At 42.0% G+C, this 22152-nt stretch overlaps 6 protein-coding genes across 6 annotated transcripts; all 6 read right to left on the reverse strand.

Annotated features, from left to right (window-relative positions):
• Nucleotides 1-402: 402 nt before the first annotated feature.
• Nucleotides 403-3578, reverse strand: LOC139649918 (protocadherin beta-4-like). The gene is made up of 3 exons (XM_071526428.1): nucleotides 3257-3578; nucleotides 1197-1972; nucleotides 403-414 (listed from the first exon to the last, which is right to left on the reverse strand). Exons 1-3 carry the CDS (start codon nucleotides 3576-3578, stop codon nucleotides 403-405), a joined length of 1110 nt encoding a protein of 369 aa, XP_071382529.1.
• A 719-nt stretch (nucleotides 3579-4297) lies between these two features.
• On the reverse strand, nucleotides 4298-6700 carry LOC139649919 (protocadherin gamma-A12-like). Its single transcript, XM_071526429.1, has 2 exons — nucleotides 6364-6700; nucleotides 4298-5079 (listed from the first exon to the last, which is right to left on the reverse strand). The coding sequence occupies exons 1-2, from the start codon at nucleotides 6698-6700 to the stop codon at nucleotides 4298-4300; spliced, it is 1119 nt and encodes a 372-aa protein (XP_071382530.1).
• A 616-nt stretch (nucleotides 6701-7316) lies between these two features.
• LOC139649920 (protocadherin gamma-A10-like) lies at nucleotides 7317-9716 on the reverse strand. The gene is made up of 2 exons (XM_071526430.1): nucleotides 9403-9716; nucleotides 7317-8121 (listed from the first exon to the last, which is right to left on the reverse strand). Exons 1-2 carry the CDS (start codon nucleotides 9714-9716, stop codon nucleotides 7317-7319), a joined length of 1119 nt encoding a protein of 372 aa, XP_071382531.1.
• Nucleotides 9717-10821: 1105 nt separating this feature from the next.
• On the reverse strand, nucleotides 10822-13233 carry LOC139649921 (protocadherin gamma-A10-like). Its single transcript, XM_071526431.1, has 2 exons — nucleotides 12897-13233; nucleotides 10822-11636 (listed from the first exon to the last, which is right to left on the reverse strand). The coding sequence occupies exons 1-2, from the start codon at nucleotides 13231-13233 to the stop codon at nucleotides 10822-10824; spliced, it is 1152 nt and encodes a 383-aa protein (XP_071382532.1).
• Nucleotides 13234-14723: 1490 nt separating this feature from the next.
• Nucleotides 14724-18534, reverse strand: LOC139649923 (protocadherin gamma-A10-like). The gene is made up of 3 exons (XM_071526432.1): nucleotides 18478-18534; nucleotides 16824-17084; nucleotides 14724-15536 (listed from the first exon to the last, which is right to left on the reverse strand). Exons 1-3 carry the CDS (start codon nucleotides 18532-18534, stop codon nucleotides 14724-14726), a joined length of 1131 nt encoding a protein of 376 aa, XP_071382533.1.
• An 853-nt stretch (nucleotides 18535-19387) lies between these two features.
• Nucleotides 19388-21733, reverse strand: LOC139649924 (protocadherin gamma-A10-like). Its single transcript, XM_071526433.1, has 2 exons — nucleotides 21471-21733; nucleotides 19388-20183 (listed from the first exon to the last, which is right to left on the reverse strand). The coding sequence occupies exons 1-2, from the start codon at nucleotides 21731-21733 to the stop codon at nucleotides 19388-19390; spliced, it is 1059 nt and encodes a 352-aa protein (XP_071382534.1).
• Nucleotides 21734-22152: the final 419 nt, after the last annotated feature.

A 22152-nucleotide genomic window follows, 5' to 3' on the forward strand; every position in this document is an offset into this window, starting at 1 on the left:
ATAGTCTTTTACTAACTATGCAAGTCTGTATTTCAAGCAGGTACTTTAGAACAAGTACAGTGACAAATATAAAAACAGTATATTTAAAACCTACAATGATATTGCTAGATCAAGGGCTTCAGAAACACTTATGGGATCTGTGGAAGGTAGATACAGTACTATGTTTCTGTTGTATATTGACTATAATTTATGAAAGCTACACAGAAGTATACTTCAATGTGGCATCAGCATTATTAGGGAAACTCAGGACTGACAGGTACATGCAATCAGATTTGTTGATGATCATTCTGATTGCTTATACGTAACTGCTCATGATTGATATATTGTTGTCAAAGTGGATGCCATTTGATATTTCAGATTAGGGGATGTATCCTCCATACATTTGTATCATCTCAACTCCTCCTATAGAGGCCACTGGGAGTTCATGCATTATAGCACAGGGGTCAAGACCTTATAATTAGGCCAGACTACCTTTGTCTGTAGAGCGTTTTGATGAAGGCTGAATAGCCAATATGTGTAAGTGCTGCTGTTTTTAATGTTTTTAGTGTTTTAGCCCATCCAATAAAGGCTTTTAACTTTCAAATTCAAACAAGTGCCTAGAGGTGCCAGAATCTTTTCAGTTTTTCTTTATAGTAATTTCCCTCCAAGAGCACATGTGGTACTGGAATACCTGATGCACTTCCAACACAAGTCTTATCTACTAACAATAGACTGCTGGTTGACTGTCAACAACTTTGGTTAATGTTAGGGTTAAGGTTAGGCACACAGTGCCAGTAAGGTAATTCACTCATAAAACTATTCCAAATGTAAGAATGTGTTAATTTCTAGCTGACAGTCAACAGCTAATCAGTTGATGAAGTCTACTGATTAGTTGCCCCTTACAGCTAGTGGTTATTTGAATACATGTTACTTGTCTGTTGAAACACATCATGTTTACAGTCAACTGACATGTTGTAGAGAGTCAACAGTGGATGATTGAAATAAAGTATATTACCATGAATAATTACTTAGGTTGCCAAATTGACCTACCGGTATGTCTTTGTTGGTTAAAAGATGTGTTTACAAAAAGTTCAAACAAATCTAGTAGGTGCAATACACAAATAAAGAGACCTCTATGGTAAAATAAACCCAGAAGAGTGAAAGAGTGAGAGAGATATATGTGTGTGTGTGTGTCCCTTGTGTTCAAAGGGACTGACCTCTAAGGGTGAATCTGGTTCATCCAGGATGCTCTTCTCAGTCTGTATCTGCTGCATCGTCCCTGTAGAACTGGGGTCCATTATCAGCACGTTCTGACTACCGGCTCTGCCGAACTTACAGTCACTCTTTCTGGAGTCAGTCGTCCTGCACACCTCGTAATTGTACACGTGTGGGAGAGTCCCTGTCCCCAAAGTGTCTGAGTAACGTGGTGGATAATATGGAATCACCGGGAGACTGGAGTGATAGAGGATGCGAGACTGTCTCCATCTGTATATTTTCACTGATATAATGACCACTAAACACGTGATGAAGAGAAAGGAAACTACAGCCAAAGCCAAGACTAAGTAAAAAGTCAGGTTGTCATTGTACTCCTTGTCGTGTGTAAAGTCAGTGAACTCCGACAGCACTTCAGGGAAGCTGTCCGCCACCGCCACGTTAACATTGACTGTAGCTGAACGAGAGGGCTGCCCGTTGTCCTCCACTACAACAGTCAGCCTTTGTTTCACAGCATCTTTATCAGTGACTTGGCGGATAGTTCTTATTTCCCCATTCTGTAAGCCCACTTCAAACAGCACCCTGTCTGTGGCTTTCTGCAGTTTATAGGAGAGCCAGGCATTCTGTCCAGAGTCCACATCAACAGCCACCACTTTAGTGACCAGATAGCCCACATCTGCTGAACGAGGCACCATTTCAGCCACCAGAGAGCCACCAGTCTGGACTGGGTACAGAACCTGAGGGGCGTTGTCGTTCTGGTCCTGGATCAGTATTTTCACAGTCACATTGCTACTGAGTGGAGGAGAGCCTCCGTCTTGCACTTTTACACAAAACTGGAAATCCTTGATCTGCTCGTAGTCAAAAGAGCGCACTGCATGGATGACTCCACTATCAGCACTAACGGACACATATGAGGAGACTGGCACTCCGTTAACCGAGGAGTCCTCCAGTATATAAGAAACACGGGCATTCTGGTTCCAGTCTGCGTCTCTGGCTTTCACTGTGAATATAGAGAGGCCTGGTGTGTTGTTTTCTACAATGTAGGCCTCATATGAGCTCCTCTCAAAGACAGGCGCGTTGTCATTCACATCTGAGATCTGTAAGGTGAGAGTGACGCTGCTGGAGAGGGAGGGCACTCCCTCATCAGAGCAAGTCATTGTAATATTATACTCAGAGGCTCTCTCTCGGTCTAAATCACTGTCTGTTACTAGGCTGTAGAAACCGTTTGATGTAGTTTTGATTGTAAAAGGGATGTTGCCAGTTATTTCACAGTTGACCTGACCATTGTTGCTAGAATCTGGGTCAAGTACACTAAACATAACGATAACTGTATTTAGGGGAGAGTCCTCTGGGATTGAATTTGACTTTGAAAGTACACTGATTACAGGCATGTTATCATTAATATCAATAATATCAACTATAACCTTACTGGAATCAGACAGTCCACCACTGTCTTTTGCTTCAATATCTATTTGGTAGTGTTTGGCTTTTTCAAAGTCAATTTCACCAATTAATATTACCTCTCCATTTTCATTTATATGAAATATATCAGACACACTGTCCATTGTGGTCGACACTGAATAACAGACTTCGCCGTTAGTGCCTTTATCTGCATCAGAAGCACTAACCGTCGTCAAAGTTGTTCCCCTCTGAGAATTTTCCGCTATGGTTGCCTTGTAAACTGACTGCGTAAAAACCGGAGCATTGTCGTTTACATCTAGTACAGTCACATAAATCTTCACTGTGCCAGACATCTGTGGTTCTCCTCCATCTACAGCTGTTAACAACAGAGATATTTGTTCCTGCTGCTCTCGATCTAACGGTTTTTGCAAAACCATTTCCACCTTTTTACTCCCGTCTCCCTGACTCTGTAGTTTCAGTGCAAAATTATCGGTAGGTTTCAAAGTATAATTTTTCAGCCCATTCAAGCCTATGTCCGCATCGACGGCCCTTTCCAACACAAATTTTGAATCTGTAACTGCGGATTCGCTAATTTCAAAACGTTTCTCGTCATTTTTAAAAGTAGGACTGTTATCGTTGATATCGGTAATCTCTACTGTTATGCGAAAAAGTTCCATGGGATTTTCTAGAATAATCTGAGAATGCAAAGCACAAGGCGTCGTCTGTCCGCAGAGCGCCTCTCTGTCGATTCTCTCTTTAACAAGAATGACTCCCCTTTCTTTATTCAGTTCGATGTATTCTGCACTGTCGCCTGTATAAATACGGGCTTTACCTGACTTAAGTCTTTTCACATGTAACCCCAAATCCTGTGCTATGTTACCGATTAAAGAACCTTTTGGCATTTCCTCGGGAATGGAGTAGCTGACTTGCCCGAGCACCGAGTTGAGAGAGAGGACCGAGATGAACAACAGTACTTGCCGTCTCATTGTTCTGTCAGACATTTATGGTGAGCCACAATAAACGTGTTACGTTCCGTTGTACAAACAAAATGCCGTCATGTGTGGAGAAGGAGCTTAAAAGGAATATCAATAAAATCCACAAGTTTCGATCAAAAGAGTATTAGCTCGATGTGTCCGTCCGTGGATGGTGTTGTCTGTATCCTGAACAGTGCGGTCTGGCTCTTTCTTTCTGTAATATACCGAGATGGCGGGGGAGGTTCTGATACAAATCTGATCTAAAGCAGCAACACGTTGGCCGACAGCGGCCCATTGAGTCCAGAATACGAAACTACAAGACATAAAAAAATAAAAAATAATAACAATAATGATAATAATAATGACAATAATAGTAATAATAAAATAAAATCAAAAAATCCAGATGGAAATCATGAATTAGGGCAGTACTTGCAACTGCAATGGAATACTTGGAATAAAGTATGACACACGAAAAAAATGGGACATGATTCACCTAATAAACATGAACAAAAAGGAATCTGGCATACAAAACAAACGGAGGGATGAAATCATATGTCCCCAACAACAGAATCACTTGATTACAAGTAGCATATGAGGGAGCGAGTGAGAGAGAAAGGGAGCGCAGGTTAAACCCACACTAATTTTGTCTCTGTCCACGGTGCTGAAATGTTATCAGCGTATGACAATATTTAACACATAACACAACTTTGATATGATCAAAATGTGAACATTCAAACCTCTAGAGGAGAGTCTGGTTCATCCAGGATGCTCTTCTCACTCTGTATCCGCTGCATCGTCCCTGTAGAACTGGGGTCCATTATCAGCACGTTCTGACTACCGGCTCTGCCGAACTTACAGTCACTCTTTCTGGAGTCAGTCGTCCTGCACACCTCGTAATTGTACACGTGTGGGAGAGTCCCTGTCCCCAAAGTGTCTGAGTAACGTGGTGGATAATATGGAATCACCGGGAGACTGGAGTGATAGAGGATGCGAGACTGTCTCCATCTGTATATTTTCACTGATATAATAACCACCACACAGGTGATAAAGAGAAAGGAAACTACAGCCAAAGCCAAGACTAAGTAAAAAGTCAGGTTGTCATTGTACTCCTTGTCGTGTGTAAAGTCAGTGAACTCCGACAGCACTTCAGGGAAGCTGTCCGCCACCGCCACGTTAACATTGACTGTAGCTGAACGAGAGGGCTGCCCGTTGTCCTCCACTACAACAGTCAGCCTTTGTTTCACAGCATCTTTATCAGTGACTTGGCGGATAGTTCTTATTTCCCCATTCTGTAAGCCCACTTCAAACAGCGCCCTGTCCGTGGCTTTCTGCAGTTTATAGGAGAGCCAGGCATTCTGTCCAGAGTCCACATCAACAGCCACCACTTTAGTGACCAGATAGCCCACATCTGCAGAACGAGGCACCATTTCAGCCACCAGAGAGCCACCAGTCTGAACTGGGTACAGAACCTGAGGGGCGTTGTCGTTCTGGTCCTGGATCAGTATTTTCACAGTCACATTGCTACTGAGTGGAGGAGAGCCTCCATCCTGCGCTTTTACGCGGAACTGGAAATCCTTGATCTGCTCGTAGTCAAAAGAGCGCACTGCATGGATGACTCCACTATCAGCACTAACGGACACATATGAGGAGACGGGCACTCCGTTAACCGAGGAGTCCTCCAGTATGTAAGAAACACGGGCATTCTGGTTCCAGTCAACATCTCTGGCTTTCACTGTGAATATAGAGAGGCCTGGTGTGTTGTTTTCTACAATGTAGGCCTCATATGAGCTCCTCTCAAAGACAGGCGCGTTGTCATTCACATCTGAGATCTGTAAGGTGAGAGTGACGCTGCTGGAGAGGGAGGGCACTCCCTCATCAGAGCAAGTCACACTGATATTATACTCAGAGGCTCTCTCTCGGTCTAAATCACTGTCTGTCACTAGGCTATAGAAATTATTTGATGTGGTTTTGATAGTAAATGGGATGTTGCCATTTATTTCACAGTTGACCTGGCCATTGTTACTAGAATCTGGGTCAAGTACACTAAACATAACAATAACTGTATTTAGAGGAGAGTCCTCTGGGATTGAATTTGATTTGGAAAGTACACTGATTACAGCCACATTATCATTAATATCAATAACATCAACTATAACCTTACTGGAATCAGACAGTCCACCACTGTCTTTTGCCTCAATATCTATTTGGTAGTGTTTAGCTTTTTCAAAGTCAACTTCACCAATTAATATTATCTCACCGTTTTCATTTATATGAAATATATCAGACACACTGTCCATTGTGGTCGACACTGAATAACAGACTTCGCCGTTAGTGCCTTTATCTGCATCAGAAGCACTAACCGTCGTCAAAGTTGTTCCCCTCTGAGAATTTTCCGCTATGGTTGCCTTGTAAACTGACTGTGTAAAAACCGGAGCATTGTCGTTTGCATCTAGTACAGTCACATAAATCTTCACTGTGCCAGACATCTGTGGTTCTCCTCCATCGACAGCTGTTAACAACAGTGATATTTGCTCCCGTTTCTCTCGATCTAACGGCTTCTGCAAAACCATTTCCACCTTTTTGTTTCCATCTGCTTGACTTTGCAGTTTCAGTGCAAAATTGTCCGTAGGTTGCAAACTATAATTTCTCAGACCATTTATGCCAATGTCCGCATCGACGGCCCTTTCTAAAACAAATCTAGATCCTGTTACTGCGGATTCGCTTATTTCAAAACGTTTCTCATCATTTTTAAAACTAGGACTGTTGTCGTTGATATCAGTGATCTCTACTGTTATGCGAAAAAGTTCCATGGGATTTTCTAGAATAATCTGAGAATGCAAAGCACAAGGCGTCGTCTGTCCGCAGAGCGCCTCTCTGTCGATTCTCTCTTTAACAAGAATGACTCCCCTTTCTTTATTCAGTTCGATGTATTCTGCACTGTCGCCTGTATAAATACGGGCTTTACCTGACTTAAGTCTTTTCACATCTAACCCTAAATCCTGTGCTATGTTACCGACTAAAGAACCTTTTGGCATTTCCTCAGGAATGGAGTAGCTGATTTGCCCGAACACTGAACTGAGAGAGAGAACCGAGATGAACAACAGTACTTGCCGTCTCATTGTTCTGTCCGACATGTATGGTGCGCCACAAGAACCGTGTTACATTCCGTTTTTACGAACAAAATACCGTCATGTGTAATGTAGGATCTTAAAAGTAAAATCAATAAAATCCCCAAGTTTCGAACAAAAGAATATTAGCTTGATGTGTCCGTGGATGGTGTTGTCTGTATCCGGAACAGTGAGGTCTGCTCTTTCTTTCTCTAATATACCCGAGATGGCGGGGGAGGTTCTGATATAAATCTGATCTAAAGCAGCAACACGTTGGCCGACAGCGGCCCATTGAGTCCAGAATACGAAACTACAAGAGATTTAACTAAATAAAAATAAAAAATAAAATAATATAAAAAAATAAATCCAGATGGAAATCATGGATCAGGGCAATACTTGCAACTGCAATGGAATACTTGGAATGGATTATTATAATAATAATGAACAAAAAAGAATCTGGCATAGCAAAACAAACGGAGGGATGGAGTCATACATCCCCAACAACAGAATCACTTCATTATAAGTAGCCTATGAAGGAGAGAGTGAGTGAGAGAAAAATCCACACTAATGTTATCTCTGTCCACGGTGCTGAAATTCTGTTGTCAGCGTATGACAATATTAACACGACACAACTTTCATATATTCAAAATGTAAACATTCTAACCTCTAGAGGAGAGTCTAGTTCATCCAGGATGCTCTTCTCACTCTGTATCCGCTGCATCGTCCCTGTAGAACTGGGGTCCATTATCAGCACGTTCTGACTACCGGCTCTGCCGAACTTACAGTCACTCTTTCTGGAGTCAGTCGTCCTGCACACCTCGTAATTGTACACGTGTGGGAGAGTCCCTGTCCCGAAAGTGTCTGAGTAACGTGGTGGATAATATGGAATCACCGGAAGACTGGAGTGATACAGGATGCGAGACTGTCTCCATCTGTATATTTTCACTGATATAATAACCACTAAACACGTGATAAAGAGAAAGGAAACTACAGCCAAAGCCAAGACTAAGTAAAAAGTCAGGTTGTCATTGTACTCCTTGTCGTGTGTAAAGTCAGTGAACTCCGACAGCACTTCAGGGAAGCTGTCCGCCACCGCCACGTTAACATTGACTGTAGCTGAACGAGAGGGCTGCCCGTTGTCCTCCACTATAACAGTCAGCCTTTGTTTCACAGCATCTTTATCAGTGACTTGGCGGATAGTTCTTATTTCCCCATTCTGTAAGCCCACTTCAAACAGCGCCCTGTCTGTGGCTTTCTGCAGTTTATAGGAGAGCCAGGCATTCTGTCCAGAGTCCACATCAACAGCCACCACTTTAGTGACCAGATAGCCCACATCTGCTGAACGAGGCACCATTTCAGCCACCAGAGAGCCACCAGTCTGGACTGGGTACAGAACCTGAGGGGCGTTGTCGTTCTGGTCCTGGATCAGTATTTTCACAGTCACATTGCTACTGAGTGGAGGAGAGCCTCCATCTTGCGCTTTTACGCGAAACTGGAAATCCTTGATCTGCTCGTAGTCAAAAGAGCGCACTGCATGGATGACTCCACTATCAGCACTAACGGACACATATGAGGAGACGGGCACTCCGTTAACCGATGAATCCTCCAGTATGTAAGAAACACGGGAATTCTGGTTCCAGTCAGCGTCTCTGGCTTTCACTGTGAATACAGAGAGGCCTGGTGTGTTGTTTTCTACAATGTAGGCCTCATATGAGCTCCTCTCAAAGACAGGCGCGTTGTCATTCACATCTGAGATCTGTAAGGTGAGAGTGACGCTGCTGGAGAGGGAGGGCACTCCCTCATCAGAGCAGGTCACAGTGATGTTATACTCAGAGGCTCTCTCTCTGTCCAGCTCACTATCTGTTAACACGCTAAAGAAATTATTAGACGTTGATACAATGGAAAATGGAATATTTTCATCTAAAACGCATTTCACTTGGCCATTTTCATTCGAATCCGGATCTTGAATGTTCATCATAGTCACAACCGTTCCCGGTTTGACGTTCTCAGGTATGGTATTTGAACTTGACATGATGTTAATAGATGGCCTGTTATCATTTGCATCAACCACTTCTACTATTACTTTGCAAGCTTCTGAGAGACCTCCTTGGTCACTAGCTTGAACGTTGATCTCATATTGTTTCCTTTTCTCATAGTCTATTATTCCCTGCAATGTAATCACACCGTTTTCTCTACTGATGTCAAATACACTAGCTGGTCCTGACTTTGGAATAGCATATGTTACTTTTCCATTCATACCTTGATCATGATCTGATGCGCTAACTGTTGTTACTACAGTTCCAATGCCAGCGTTCTCTATAACACTTGCCTTGTATTCCTGTTGAGAACAAATAGGTGCATTGTCATTAACATCTAATACAGTTATGAGAATCTGCATTGTCCCTGAGAGCTGAGGCTCACCACCATCTAAAGCGATTAATATCAATGAAATATGCGCTTCCTGTTCTCTGTCTAATGGTTTATGCAATACTATTTCTACATTTTTGCTGCCATCTTCTCGACCAGGATTTTTAAGAGCGAAATTATCAGTGGGTTTTAGGGTGTAGCTGTGAAGGGTGTTGACACCAACATCGTCGTCTATTGCTTTCTCCAATACGAGTCGAGCTCCAGCAACGGCTGATTCGCTGATTTCATATTTCATTTCATTTCTCTCAAATGTTGGTGGGTTATCATTTATGTCAGTAATTTCGATAGTAACAGTGTAAAACTCCATTGGATTTTCCAGAATCATTTGGAAATGTAAAGCGCAAGGCGTCGTCTCGCCGCATAAAGCCTCTCTGTCTATTCTCTCTTTGATAAGGAGGACTCCCCTTTCTCTTTTCAGCTCGATATATTCTGCACCGTCTCCTGTATAGACACGAGCTTTACCTGATTTCAGTCTTTTCACATCTAAACCTAAATCCTGGGCGATGTTACCAATTAATGAGCCTTTCGCCATTTCCTCAGGAATGGAGTAACTGACCTGGCCGAACACTGAACTGAGAGAGAGGACCGAGAAAAACAACAGTACTTGCCGTCCCATTGTTCCTTCCGTCATTTTACTCCGCAAATAAGCGCCTCTACTTTCCCTTAGGCAACAAAATATATTCCGTTTTCTTTCGTGTCAGATATATTTATAATCCCAAATTGTTAAACAAGAGATCCAGAAGTCAACTTCTTAATGTGTCGTCTTCTCTGTTTCCCGTACTGTTCTCTTTGCACGAGCTCTTGGTCTTTTTAATATGTGGGAGTGATGGGGGAGGACCAGCTACATAGATATTTTAAAATGAAAACCCAGAGGCCAACAGCGTCACTTTCTGTTCAAAGTACTGAATTACAGAAAACACTGAATGATTTGAAGTTTGGGTTTTAAAACAGTACGTTTCAGTTTAAAGTCAATTTACAAACATCAGCATTATTATTATTGTTATTATTTTTGGTATTATAGTTCACCTTTTTAAACAAAAACAAAAAAACAGCTAAACTTTAATCGAATCATTACAGAAATACATAAATGCAAACTGATTATGTTGCGTGTAGGTCTATATGAAATAAAAGAAGACACTCCCCTGTAGTCTAGAAAATACAGCGACCGTTGACATTATAGAGGATTAGCTATGAGTTTAAGATCAGAAGACAGACACAATCCCACGCACGCATGTACACAGACGCACAGGTACAGAGAGTGGGAATAGTGTTCATACACAAAGTGAAATGTCATTGCTTTGAGAAGTTACAACTCCTACACATCAGTACGAGCAAGAGAGGTATTGGTTTTACGCTGTCCTTGGTGCTGAAACAAAAGCTGACTGATTGCAATAAAAATACAGAGCAATTGGTGACAGTTCAAAATCATCATTAGCGACACGTGAAAGAATGGAATATCTATTTCTCTGGAGTCTACTGTAAAATGGTTCATTATGTCCTAATGAACATCAATATGGCCCTTCCCTATCATCACTTTCCAAAACCAAGAGCTTGAATTTTGCGAAAATGAAATCCTACAGGCCACCTTAAAAAAAAAGAAAAAAAAAAAAGGAAATCAGCTGAGTAAAATTGCTACGCACCAAGTTTAAGGGAACTCGATCAGAAACTATCGATTGCATCAAATAATACATTTAACGTGGAACAAGTTTCAGCATTGTTTCCTACGCACTAACCTCTATAGGAGAGTCTGGTTCATCCAGGATGTTCTTCTCACTCCGTATCCGCTGCATCGTCCCTGTAGAACTGGGGTCCATTATCAGCACGTTCTGACTACCGGCTCTGCCGAACTTACAGTCACTCTTTCTGGAGTCAGTCGTCCTGCACACCTCGTAATTGTACACGTGTGGGAGAGTCCCTGTCCCCAAAGTGTCTGAGTAACGTGGTGGATAATATGGAATCACCGGGAGACTGGAGTGATAGAGGATGCGAGACTGTCTCCATCTGTATATTTTCACTGATATAATAACCACTAAACACGTGATAAAGAGAAAGGAAACTACAGCCAAAGCCAAGACTAAGTAAAAAGTCAGGTTGTCATTGTACTCCTTGTCGTGTGTAAAGTCAGTGAACTCCGACAGCACTTCAGGGAAGCTGTCCGCCACCGCCACGTTAACATTGACTGTAGCTGAACGAGAGGGCTGCCCGTTGTCCTCCACTACAACAGTCAGCCTTTGTTTCACAGCATCTTTATCAGTGACTTGGCGGATAGTTCTTATTTCCCCATTCTGTAAGCCCACTTCAAACAGCGCCCTGTCTGTGGCTTTCTGCAGTTTATAGGAGAGCCAGGCATTCTGTCCAGAGTCCACATCAACAGCCACCACTTTAGTGACCAGATAGCCCACATCTGCTGAACGAGGCACCAATTCAGCCACCAGAGAGCCACCAGTCTGGACTGGGTACAGAACCTGAGGGGCGTTGTCGTTCTGGTCCTGGATCAGTATTTTCACAGTCACATTGCTACTGAGTGGAGGAGAGCCTCCATCCTGCGCTTTGACGCGAAACTGGAAATCCTTGATCTGCTCGTAGTCAAAAGAGCGCACTGCATGGATGACTCCACTATCAGCACTAACGGACACATATGAGGAGACGGGCACTCCGTTAACCGATGAGTCCTCCAGTATGTAAGAAACACGGGCATTCTGGTTCCAGTCAGCATCTCTGGCTTGCACTGTGAATATAGAGAGGCCTGGTGTGTTGTTTTCTACAATGTAGGCCTCATATGAGCTCCTCTCAAAGACAGGCGTGTTGTCATTCACATCTGAGATCTGTAAGGTGAGAGTGACGCTGCTGGAGAGGGAGGGCACTCCCTCATCAGAGCAAGTCACAGTAATATTATACTCAGAGGCTCTCTCTCGATCCAAATCACTGTCTGTCACTAAGCTAAAGAAATTACTCGAGGTCGACTTTAATGAGTAAGGAATGTTTTCATTAATGGCGCAGTTGACTTTGCCATTTTCTCCGGAATCTAAGTCCTGAACATTTACCATTGTGACAACTATTCCTGGTTTAGAATCCTCAGGAATCACACTAGTCTTTGACATTATATTAATAATTGGCTTGTTGTCATTAATGTCTAGAACCTCCACCGTTATTTTACATGAATCTGTCAGTCCTCCTTCATCACTAGCCTGAACATGTATCTGATAGTTACGTGCCTTTTCATAATCCACGCTTGTTTTCAACATCAAATCCCCATTTAATTCATCAATTTCAAACATGTCTCGTACATCTGCAACTGTGTTCGATATTGAATATGTTATCTTTGAATTTGATCCTTTATCAGCATCGAAAGCACTGACCCTAGTCATACTTGTACCTTTGGGAGCATTTTCGGTAACTGTAGCTTTGTATTCAGTCTTCGTAAAAACGGGCGCGTTATCATTGGCATCAAGCACTGTAATATATATATGTGCTGTGCCAGACAGTTTTGGTTCACCACCGTCCATCGCAGTTAATATTAGTGATATCTCCTCTTGTTTTTCTCTGTCAAGGGGTTTCTGTAAAACCATTTCAACTATCTTTTCTCCACCAGGCTGATCTTTTAACTTGAGCGCAAAATTATCGTTTTTTGTCAGGAAATAGCTCTGTAGACCATTGATGCCAACATCGGGATCCATTGCCCTCTCTAACAGGAATTTCGCTCCTATTATGGCAGATTCACTTATTTTGAATTTCATGTCAGATTTTTCAAATGTTGGAGTATTATCATTTATGTCTGTAATTTCAACTATAACACTGTAAAATTCCATAGGGTTTTCTAAAATAACCTGAAAATGCAAAGCGCAAGGCGTCGTCTGTCCACAGAGCGCCTCTCTGTCGATTTTCTCTTTAACAAGGAGGACTCCTCTTTCTCTATTCAGCTCGATGTATTCCGCACTGTCTCCTGTATAAATACGAGCTTTGCCTGATTTCAGTCTTTTTACATCCAAACCTAAATCCTGTGCTATGTAACCGATTAATGATCCTTTTGCCATTTCCTCAGGAATGGAGTAGCTGACCTGACCGAGCACCGAGCTGAGAGAGAGGACTGAGATGAATAACAGTACTTGCCGCCTCATTGTCCTGTCCGACATTTCTGTGCAACACGAATCACGTTGTATTCCTGTTTACGTCCAAAAATTATTTAGTGATAATCCATTAGGCTATATTTCCTCAGCATATACATAAATTAAAATGTGTCCATGAACTACAAGCGAAAAGCAGCTGTCCGTATCGGTGTTAAGTGCTCTAGTCTTTGTATCCCGTAGTATTCGCTCTGCGTGTCTCTTTTTCTCTGATAAATAGAGATGAGGGGAGGTACTGCTGAAATCTGCCCTGTAATTGCCACACACTGGCCAACAGCGGCCCTAAGAGTTCAATGTATTGAACTACACAAATCTCTGCAAGATAGACAAGTAAAATATCGTTGCTGGAAAAACGTGTGATGTCCGAGGTTCGGATCAACTGCTCGGCAAACCTTAACCTCAAATCTTCCTATTAAAAAAATATAAACTTATTGACATGGTAACGCGTGAACTGAAGTTTAACTATGAAGGCAGACCATATGGAATCAGAAGTACCTTCAGTACTTTCAGCCGTCATGAAACTGGAACAAATGCTTATCGAGTATAGACCTACCCTGGTTTCTGGCGAAGCAATACCTTAGCCCTTACACACACACACACACACACACACACACACAGAGAGCGAGAGAGCGAGAGAGAGAGAGAGAGAGTGTGTGTGTGTTGTGTGTGTGTGTGTGTGTGTGTGTGTCAGAGAGAGAGAGAGAGAGAGAGAGAGAGAGAGAGCGAGAGAGAGAGAGAATAGCACTGAGCAAAGAAGAATCTCTTCAACATTATTCATGTTTTTCTAAAACACACAGAAGTCCAAATACTCAACATTATGTAAGAGTTACGCTCACTTTCTGAATTAACAATGACAAGTGAAGTCATGATATTAATTTCAACAATATGTTTGGTGAATTGAGCCACTTAAAAGCGAGCTCTTTGAAGCACTTTTGTGGAACTCTGAATTAATTTGTAAAACCGGAGGGACTTTTACACCATAGATTTTTGTTTCCCACGACTTCCATTTAACAAGCTTTTCTCTGTTTAATGCCAACACATTTTAAGGAGCTCATACTTCAGGTGAAACCAAGGTAAACGCTGCACAATCACAGTTGGGAGTGACTTGATATACAAATTATGCTCCCCGCTGTAGTTTTCACCCACCCAAGGGTTGAAGCGCCAACCATTCGTCTCGGCAAACACACTCAGCCTACGTTAAGATACAGCAGCCTAATCGAGAAATAACACAACTGCCTTTTAAATCAACCTCATGTAAGATACTATAAACATTACTAGGCAGGCCTATTTACCACTTCCCATTATATAGTTTATTGAAAATAGAAAAGCACTGTGTAATATGCAATAAGCACGTAGTAGTTTGCAAGGTATGAGAAACGATTTAGATTATTGTAGAAAAGAATGATTTGAATTATTGTGATTTCAGTATTGATCAAATACTATTTTATAGAACAAGATGAATACGTTTCTAAACAAGTAAAAACATCGATGTGCTTTTTTTAAGGTGTTGTCTTAAAATAATGTATATTTCTAACCTCTATTGGTGAGTGTGGTTCATCCAGGATGCTCTTTTCACTCTGTATCCGCTGCATCGTCCCTGTAGAACTGGGGTCCATTATCAGCACGTTCTGACTACCGGCTCTTCCAAACTTACAGTCACTCTTTCTGGAGTCAGTCGTCCTGCACACCTCATAATTGTACACGTGTGGGAGAGTCCCTGTCCCCAAAGTGTCTGAGTAACGTGGTGGATAATATGGAATCACCGGGAGACTGGAGTGATAGAGGATGCGAGATTGTCTCCATCTGTGTATTTTCACTGATATAATAACCACTAAACACGTGATGAAGAGAAAGGAAACTACAGCCAAAGCCAAGACTAAATAAAAAGTCAGGTTGTCATTGTACTCCTTGTCGTGTGTAAAGTCAGTGAACTCCGACAGCACTTCAGGGAAGCTGTCCGCCACCGCCACGTTAACATTGACTGTAGCTGAACGAGAGGGCTGCCCGTTGTCCTCCACTACAACAGTCAGCCTTTGTTTCACAGCATCTTTATCAGTGACTTGGCGGATAGTTCTTATTTCCCCATTCTGTAAGCCCACTTCAAACAGCGCCCTGTCTGTGGCTTTCTGCAGTTTATAGGAGAGCCAGGCATTCTGTCCAGAGTCCACATCAACAGCCACCACTTTAGTGACCAGATAGCCCACATCTGCTGAACGAGGCACCATTTCAGCCACCAGAGAGCCACCAGTCTGGACTGGGTACAGAACCTGAGGGGCGTTGTCGTTCTGGTCCTGGATCAGTATTTTCACAGTCACATTGCTACTGAGTGGAGGAGAGCCTCCATCCTGAGCTTTAACGCGAAACTGGAAATCCTTGATCTGCTCGTAGTCAAAAGAGCGCACTGCATGGATGACTCCACTATCAGCGCTAACGGACACATATGAGGAGACGGGCACTCCGTTAACCGATGAGTCCTCCAGTATGTAAGAAACACGGGCATTCTGGTTCCAGTCAGCATCTCTGGCTTGCACTGTGAATATAGAGAGGCCTGGTGTGTTGTTTTCTACAATGTAGGCCTCATATGAGCTCCTCTCAAAGACAGGCGCGTTGTCATTCACATCTGAGATCTGTAAGGTGAGAGTGACGCTGCTGGAGAGGGAGGGCACTCCGTCATCAGAGCAAGTCACAGTGATATTATACTCAGAGGCTCTCTCTCGGTCTAAATCATTGTCTGTAACTAGGCTATAGAAATTATTTGTTGACGTTTTCATACTGAATGGTATATTGTCGTTGCTAAAACACTTCACTTTTCCGTTTTCACTTGAGTCCAGGTCCTCAATGTTTATCATTGTAACGACCGTATTAGGTTTGGCATCCTCTGATATCACATTTGACTTGGACATAATGTTAATGTCGGGTTTATTGTCATTAACATCTTCCACATCGATAATTAATTTACAAGAATCGGTGAGTCCTCCATCATCACTAGCAAGTAAGTTTATCTGAAATACTCGAGACTCTTCAAAGTCAACATTTCCAATCAAACTAATGTCACCGCTTTCCGTATTTACCTCAAACACTCGCCTTACATCATCTAAGGTATTCGTGATTGAATAGGTTATTTTACCGTTAGAACCGTGATCTGCATCTGATGCTCTCACAGTAGCCACAATTGTTCCTTTGGGGGAATTCTCGGTAACTGTCGCTTTGTATGTGGGCTGTGTAAAAACAGGGGCATTATCATTAACATCTAAAACTGTAATGAGAATCTGCATTGTTCCAGACATCTGCGGCTCTCCTCCATCTACCGCCGTCAACACAAGGGATATATGCTCTTCTTTCTCTCTGTCTAGGGGCTTCTGCAATATCATCTCAACGTTTTTATTGCCATCTTCGTTATTGTGCAGTTTTAATGCAAAATTATCAGATGGTTTTAAAACGTAGCTTTGAAGATCATTATTTCCAACATCACGATCCACCGCCCTTTCCAGCACAAATTTTGCCCCAGTGACCGCAGACTCGCTAATTTTGAATTTCATTTCACCTTTTTCAAAGGTTGGTGCATTATCATTAACATCTGTGATCTGGACTGCGATGGTGTAAAATTCCATAGGGTTCTCTAAAATAATCTGAAAATGTAAAGCACAAGGCGTCGTCTGTCTGCAGAGCGCCTCTCTGTCGATTCTCTTTTTGACAAGGAGGACTCCTCTCTCTTTATTCAGCTCTATGTACTCTTCACTGTCCCGTGTATAGATTCGAGCTTTACCAGACTTCAGTCGTTTCACGTCCAAACCTAAATCCTGTGCTATATTACCGACTAACGATCCTTTCGCCATTTCCTCAGGAACTGAGTAGCTGACCTGGCCGAGCACCGAGCTGAGCGAGAGGAGAGAGATAAACAACAGTGCTTGCCGTCTCATTATTCTATCCGATTTTTTCTCAGAGAGATTCAACAATGTTATATTCCATAAAACTTAAGTTCCGTCGATTCCAGTGTCAAACATCAAAATAGCAATTCCATAATCCACAGTCGGAAGGGAAAACACTTGCAACTCGACGTCTCCGTTTTTCAAATGTGCATGTCCCAAATATCTGCTTTTCGCCCGTCTCGTTCTTTCTCTATCATGTCGACGGTGTAGGGGAGGTACTGCTACAAACCTACTCTCAGCCTTCGACACACTGGCCAACAGCGGCCCTAAGAGTCCACAATGCAAAACTGCAGAATATGAGCTCAAATTCATCTCTGATCGGAAGACACACTGTAAACCAAGTGGAATTTGAATTATAGAAATGATGGCAAATTTAGCAACGTTATCACTTCTCAAAAGGAATAGGTTACTCTTACAGGCAGAATATGATTGCAGTTTCTTACATTTAATTTTAGGTATTTTTCCACTATTGATTGACAATGTGTTCATCTAATCTTGCAGATGCATTAAGATATAAATACAATGTAATTAAAAATATCAGAAAGAAGACAGCTAGGAAAAAAGTGCACAGAAATAATGATTTGAATAGGCTAATAAAGAAAGAGACTGAGAGCTAGATAAACTCGGGAGGTGAGGTAAAAAGGCCGGTTCCAGTAATGTCGCTGTCCGAGGTTCTGAAATGAACAAAGTCTGAATAAGGGCCAATATTATTAGTCTACACTACTGGTCTCTTGTGGGCTGAATTGTACTATATAGAGCAATTAAAATTTGTAAAAGACTTTGAAAATTTCACTGTTTTTCTGCAGTAGTAAATTGTTATGTGTACAATTACAATTGTACGATGTATACAAAATATCCATCGTGAAACCTAACGGTTCACTTAAAGTCATTATTGGTTTATATATAGGCTATGGGCTGCATAACTACTGAAAACGACCCTTTGGAAGTTCCAAAACAAGGCAGAGCCACAGTGTATGGTATGGTGATGGTGTATGTTTGATATGCCTTTGGAACAACTATAGTCACAGAAAACCCACGCTGATATCAAAGCCGAAATCAAACTTTTAATGCTGCCTACAAAGAAGCTGGACAACTCAATAACTAAAGTTTAAAGAGAAATGTTTGGTTGTGAGATAGTGCTAGAGTAACAAGTGTGATTGGTTTTATATAGCATGAAAACTCTGTCCTCGAAAGGGAAGGTGTTGTGGACATTTGCTAATAGCGATTATTTGCTACAGAGAAGCGCCACAGAGAGTGTACTTTTAGTTGACATCAAAAGTTAATGGTAAAATGTATTTTAAAAAGAGTGTTGAAGCATTCTAACCTCTAGAGGAGAGTCTGGTTCATCCAGGATGCTCTTTTCACTCTGTATCCGCTGCATCGTCCCTGTAGAACTGGGGTCCATTATCAGCACGTTCTGACTACCGTTACAGAAAACACTGAATGATTTGAAGTTTGGGTTTTAAAACAGTACGTTTCAGTTTAAAGTGAATTTACAAACATCAACATTATTATTATTGTTATTATTTTTGGTATTATAGTTCACCTTTTTAAACAAAAACAAAAAACAGCTAAATAAACTTTAATCGAATCATTACAGAAATACACAAATGCAAACTGATTATGTTGCGTGTAGGTCTATATGAAATAAAAGAAGACACTCCCCTGCAGTCGAGAAAATACAGCGACCGTTGACATTATAGAGGATTAGCTATGAGTTTAAGATCAGAAGACAGACACAACTCCACGCACGCATGTACACAAACGCACAGGTACAGAGAGTGGGAATAGTGTTCATACACAAAGTGAAATGTCATTGCTTTGAAAAGTTACAACTCCTACACATCAGTACGAGCGAGAAAGGTATTGGTTTTACGCTGTCCTTGGTTCTGAAACAAAAGCTGACTTATTGCAATAAAAATACAGAGCAATTGGTGACAGTTCAAAATCATCATTAACGACACGTGAAAGAATGGAATGTCTATTCCTCTGGAGACTACTCTAAAATGGTTCATTATGTCCTAATGAACATCAACATGGCCTTTCCCTATCATCACTTTACAAAACCAAGAGCTTGAATTTTGCGAAAATGAAATCCTACAGGCCGCCTTCAAGAAAAAAAAAATAGTAAGCTGAGTAAAATTGCTACGCACCAAGTTTAAAGGAACTCGATCAGAAACTATCGATTGCATCAAATAATACATTTAACGTGGAACAGGTTTCAGCATTGTTTCCTACGCACTAACCTCTATAGGAGAGTCTGGTTCATCCAGGATGCTCTTCTCACTCTGTATCCGCTGCATCGTCCCTGTAGAACTGGGGTCCATTATCAGCACGTTCTGACTACCGGCTCTGCCGAACTTACAGTCACTCTTTCTGGAGTCAGTCGTCCTGCATACCTCGTAATTGTACACGTGTGGGAGAGTCCCTGTCCCCAAAGTGTCTGAGTAACGTGGTGGATAATAAGGAATCACTGGGAGACTGGAGTGATATAGGATGCGAGACTGTCTCCATCTGTATATTTTCACTGATATAATAACTACTAAACACGTGATGAAGAGAAAGGAAACTACAGCCAAAGCCAAGACTAAGTAAAAAGTCAGGTTGTCATTGTACTCCTTGTCGTGTGTAAAGTCAGTTAACTCCGACAGCACTTCGGGGAAGCTATCTGCCACCGCCACGTTAACATTGACTGTAGCTGAACGAGAGGGCTGCCCGTTGTCCTCCACTACAACAGTCAGTTTTTGTCTCACAGCGTCTTTATCAGTGACTTGGCGAATAGTTCTTATTTCCCCATTCTGTGAGCCCACTTCAAACAGCGCCCTGTCTGTGGCTTTCTGCAGTTTATAGGAGAGCCAGGCATTCTGTCCAGAGTCCACATCAACAGCCACCACTTTAGTGACCAGATAGCCCACATCTGCTGAACGAGGCACCATTTCAGCCACCAGAGAGCCACCAGTCTGGACTGGGTACAGAACCTGAGGAACGTTGTCGTTCTGGTCCTGGATCAGTATTTTCACAGTCACATTGCTACTGAGTGGAGGAGAGCCTCCATCCTGCGCTTTGACGCAAAACTGGAAATCCTTGATCTGCTCGTAGTCAAAAGAGCGCACTGCATGGATGACTCCACTATCAGCGCTAACGGACACATATGAGGAGACGGGCACTCCGTTAACCGAGGAGTCCTCCAGTATGTAAGAAACACGGGCATTCTGGTTCCAGTCAGCGTCTCTGGCTTTCACTGTGAATACAGAGAGGCCTGGTGTGTTGTTTTCTACAATGTAGGCCTCATATGAGCTCCTCTCAAAGACAGGCGCGTTGTCATTCACATCTGAAATCTGTAAGGTGAGAGTGACGCTGCTGGAGAGGGAGGGCACTCCTTCATCAGAGCAGGTCACAGTAATATTGTACTCAGAGGCTCTCTCTCTGTCTAAATCACTGTCTGTCACTATACTATAGAAATCATTCTCTGTACTTTCAATAATAAACGGTACATTTCCACTTAAAAAACATTTAACCACTCCGTTATTATCAGAGTCAGTATCATGTACATTCATAACAGCAACAACCGTCTGAAAAGTAGAATCTTCTGGTATTGATTGTGTAGTTGACATTAAATCTATTATTGGACTATTGTCATTGACATCAATAATGTCAACTATTATTTTACATGAGTCCGTGAGTCCACCCTGATCTTTTGCTTTAATATCTAGCTGGTAATGCTTTGATGTTTCATAATCTATTTTTCCAATCAAACGTACCTTGCCATTCGTCCCATCTACTTCAAATAAATCCAAAATTTCATCAGTATTACCCGAAATAGAATACGTTACCAAGCCATTTGAACCTTGATCTATATCTGTGGCAGTTACAGTCGTTAATAAACTTCCCTTTGGAGAGTTTTCCACTAAACTCGCCTTGTACATTGACTGCGTAAATACTGGAGCATTGTCATTCGCATCTAACACAGTTACTTGAATCTGCACTGTCCCTGAGAGTTGGGGTTCTCCTCCGTCTACTGCTGTAAGTATAAGTGAGATTTCCTGTTGTTTCTCACGATCGAGAGGCTTCTCTAAGATCATCTCTACTTCTTTTCCTCCATCAGTATGATCATGATATTTCAAAATGAAATTATCTCTTGGATTAAGGGAGTAGCTCTTGAGTCCATTTATTCCAACATCAGAATCGAATGCTTTTTCTAAAACAAATTTTGCACCTCTCACAGCCGATTCGCTTATCTCAAATAGCATACTATTCATTTTGAAAACAGGAGCATTATCGTTTATATCTGTTATTTCTACTGTAACGCGATAAAACTCGATCGGGTTCTCCAAAATTATCTGAAAATGTAAAGCACAAGGCGTCGTCTGTTTGCATAAAGCTTCTCTGTCTATTCTCTCCTTGATGAGGAGGACTCCTCTTTCCTTGTTCAATTCGATGTATTCAGCGCTGTTTCCAACATGTAGGCGAGCTTTTCCTGTTTTCAGTCGCTTTAGATCTAAACCTAAATCTTGTGCTATGTTGCCAACTAAGGAGCCTTTCGACATTTCCTCAGGAATGGAGTAGCTGACCTGCCCCATTACTGAACTGAGAGAGAGCATCGAGAAAAACAACAGTACTTGCCGTTTCATTGTTCTATTCAACATCTCTCCACGTGCCACAAAACATATAATATAATCCTTAATTCAGTCCGTCGTACTTCATACGTTGAAAATCTACATTAACAGATGAGAACAAGTAATTGATACAAAACCCGGTCAAAATGTTTCCAGCTCGGTTTCTCCGTGTTCAGTGTTCTCTGTAACCCAGATTGTGCATTGTGTCTACCCTTCTCTCAAAGATATCGAAATGATGGGGGAGGTACTGCTGAAATCTGCAGTGAAACTGCCACACACTGGCCAACAGCGTCCCTAAGAGTACAAAACACTAAACTACAGAAGACAGGGACATCACCGAATCAAAGTCATTTATGAGGTTGAGAAGTTCATTATTGAAAGTA

The sequence above is a fragment of the Centroberyx affinis genome, unplaced genomic scaffold (genome assembly GCF_046629955.1).
Source record: "Centroberyx affinis isolate AG114_WGS23_722 - 3 ecotype Tasmania unplaced genomic scaffold, CSIRO-AGI_Caff_v1 ptg001411l_1, whole genome shotgun sequence".
Classification (NCBI taxonomy): domain Eukaryota; kingdom Metazoa; phylum Chordata; class Actinopteri; order Beryciformes; family Berycidae; genus Centroberyx; species Centroberyx affinis.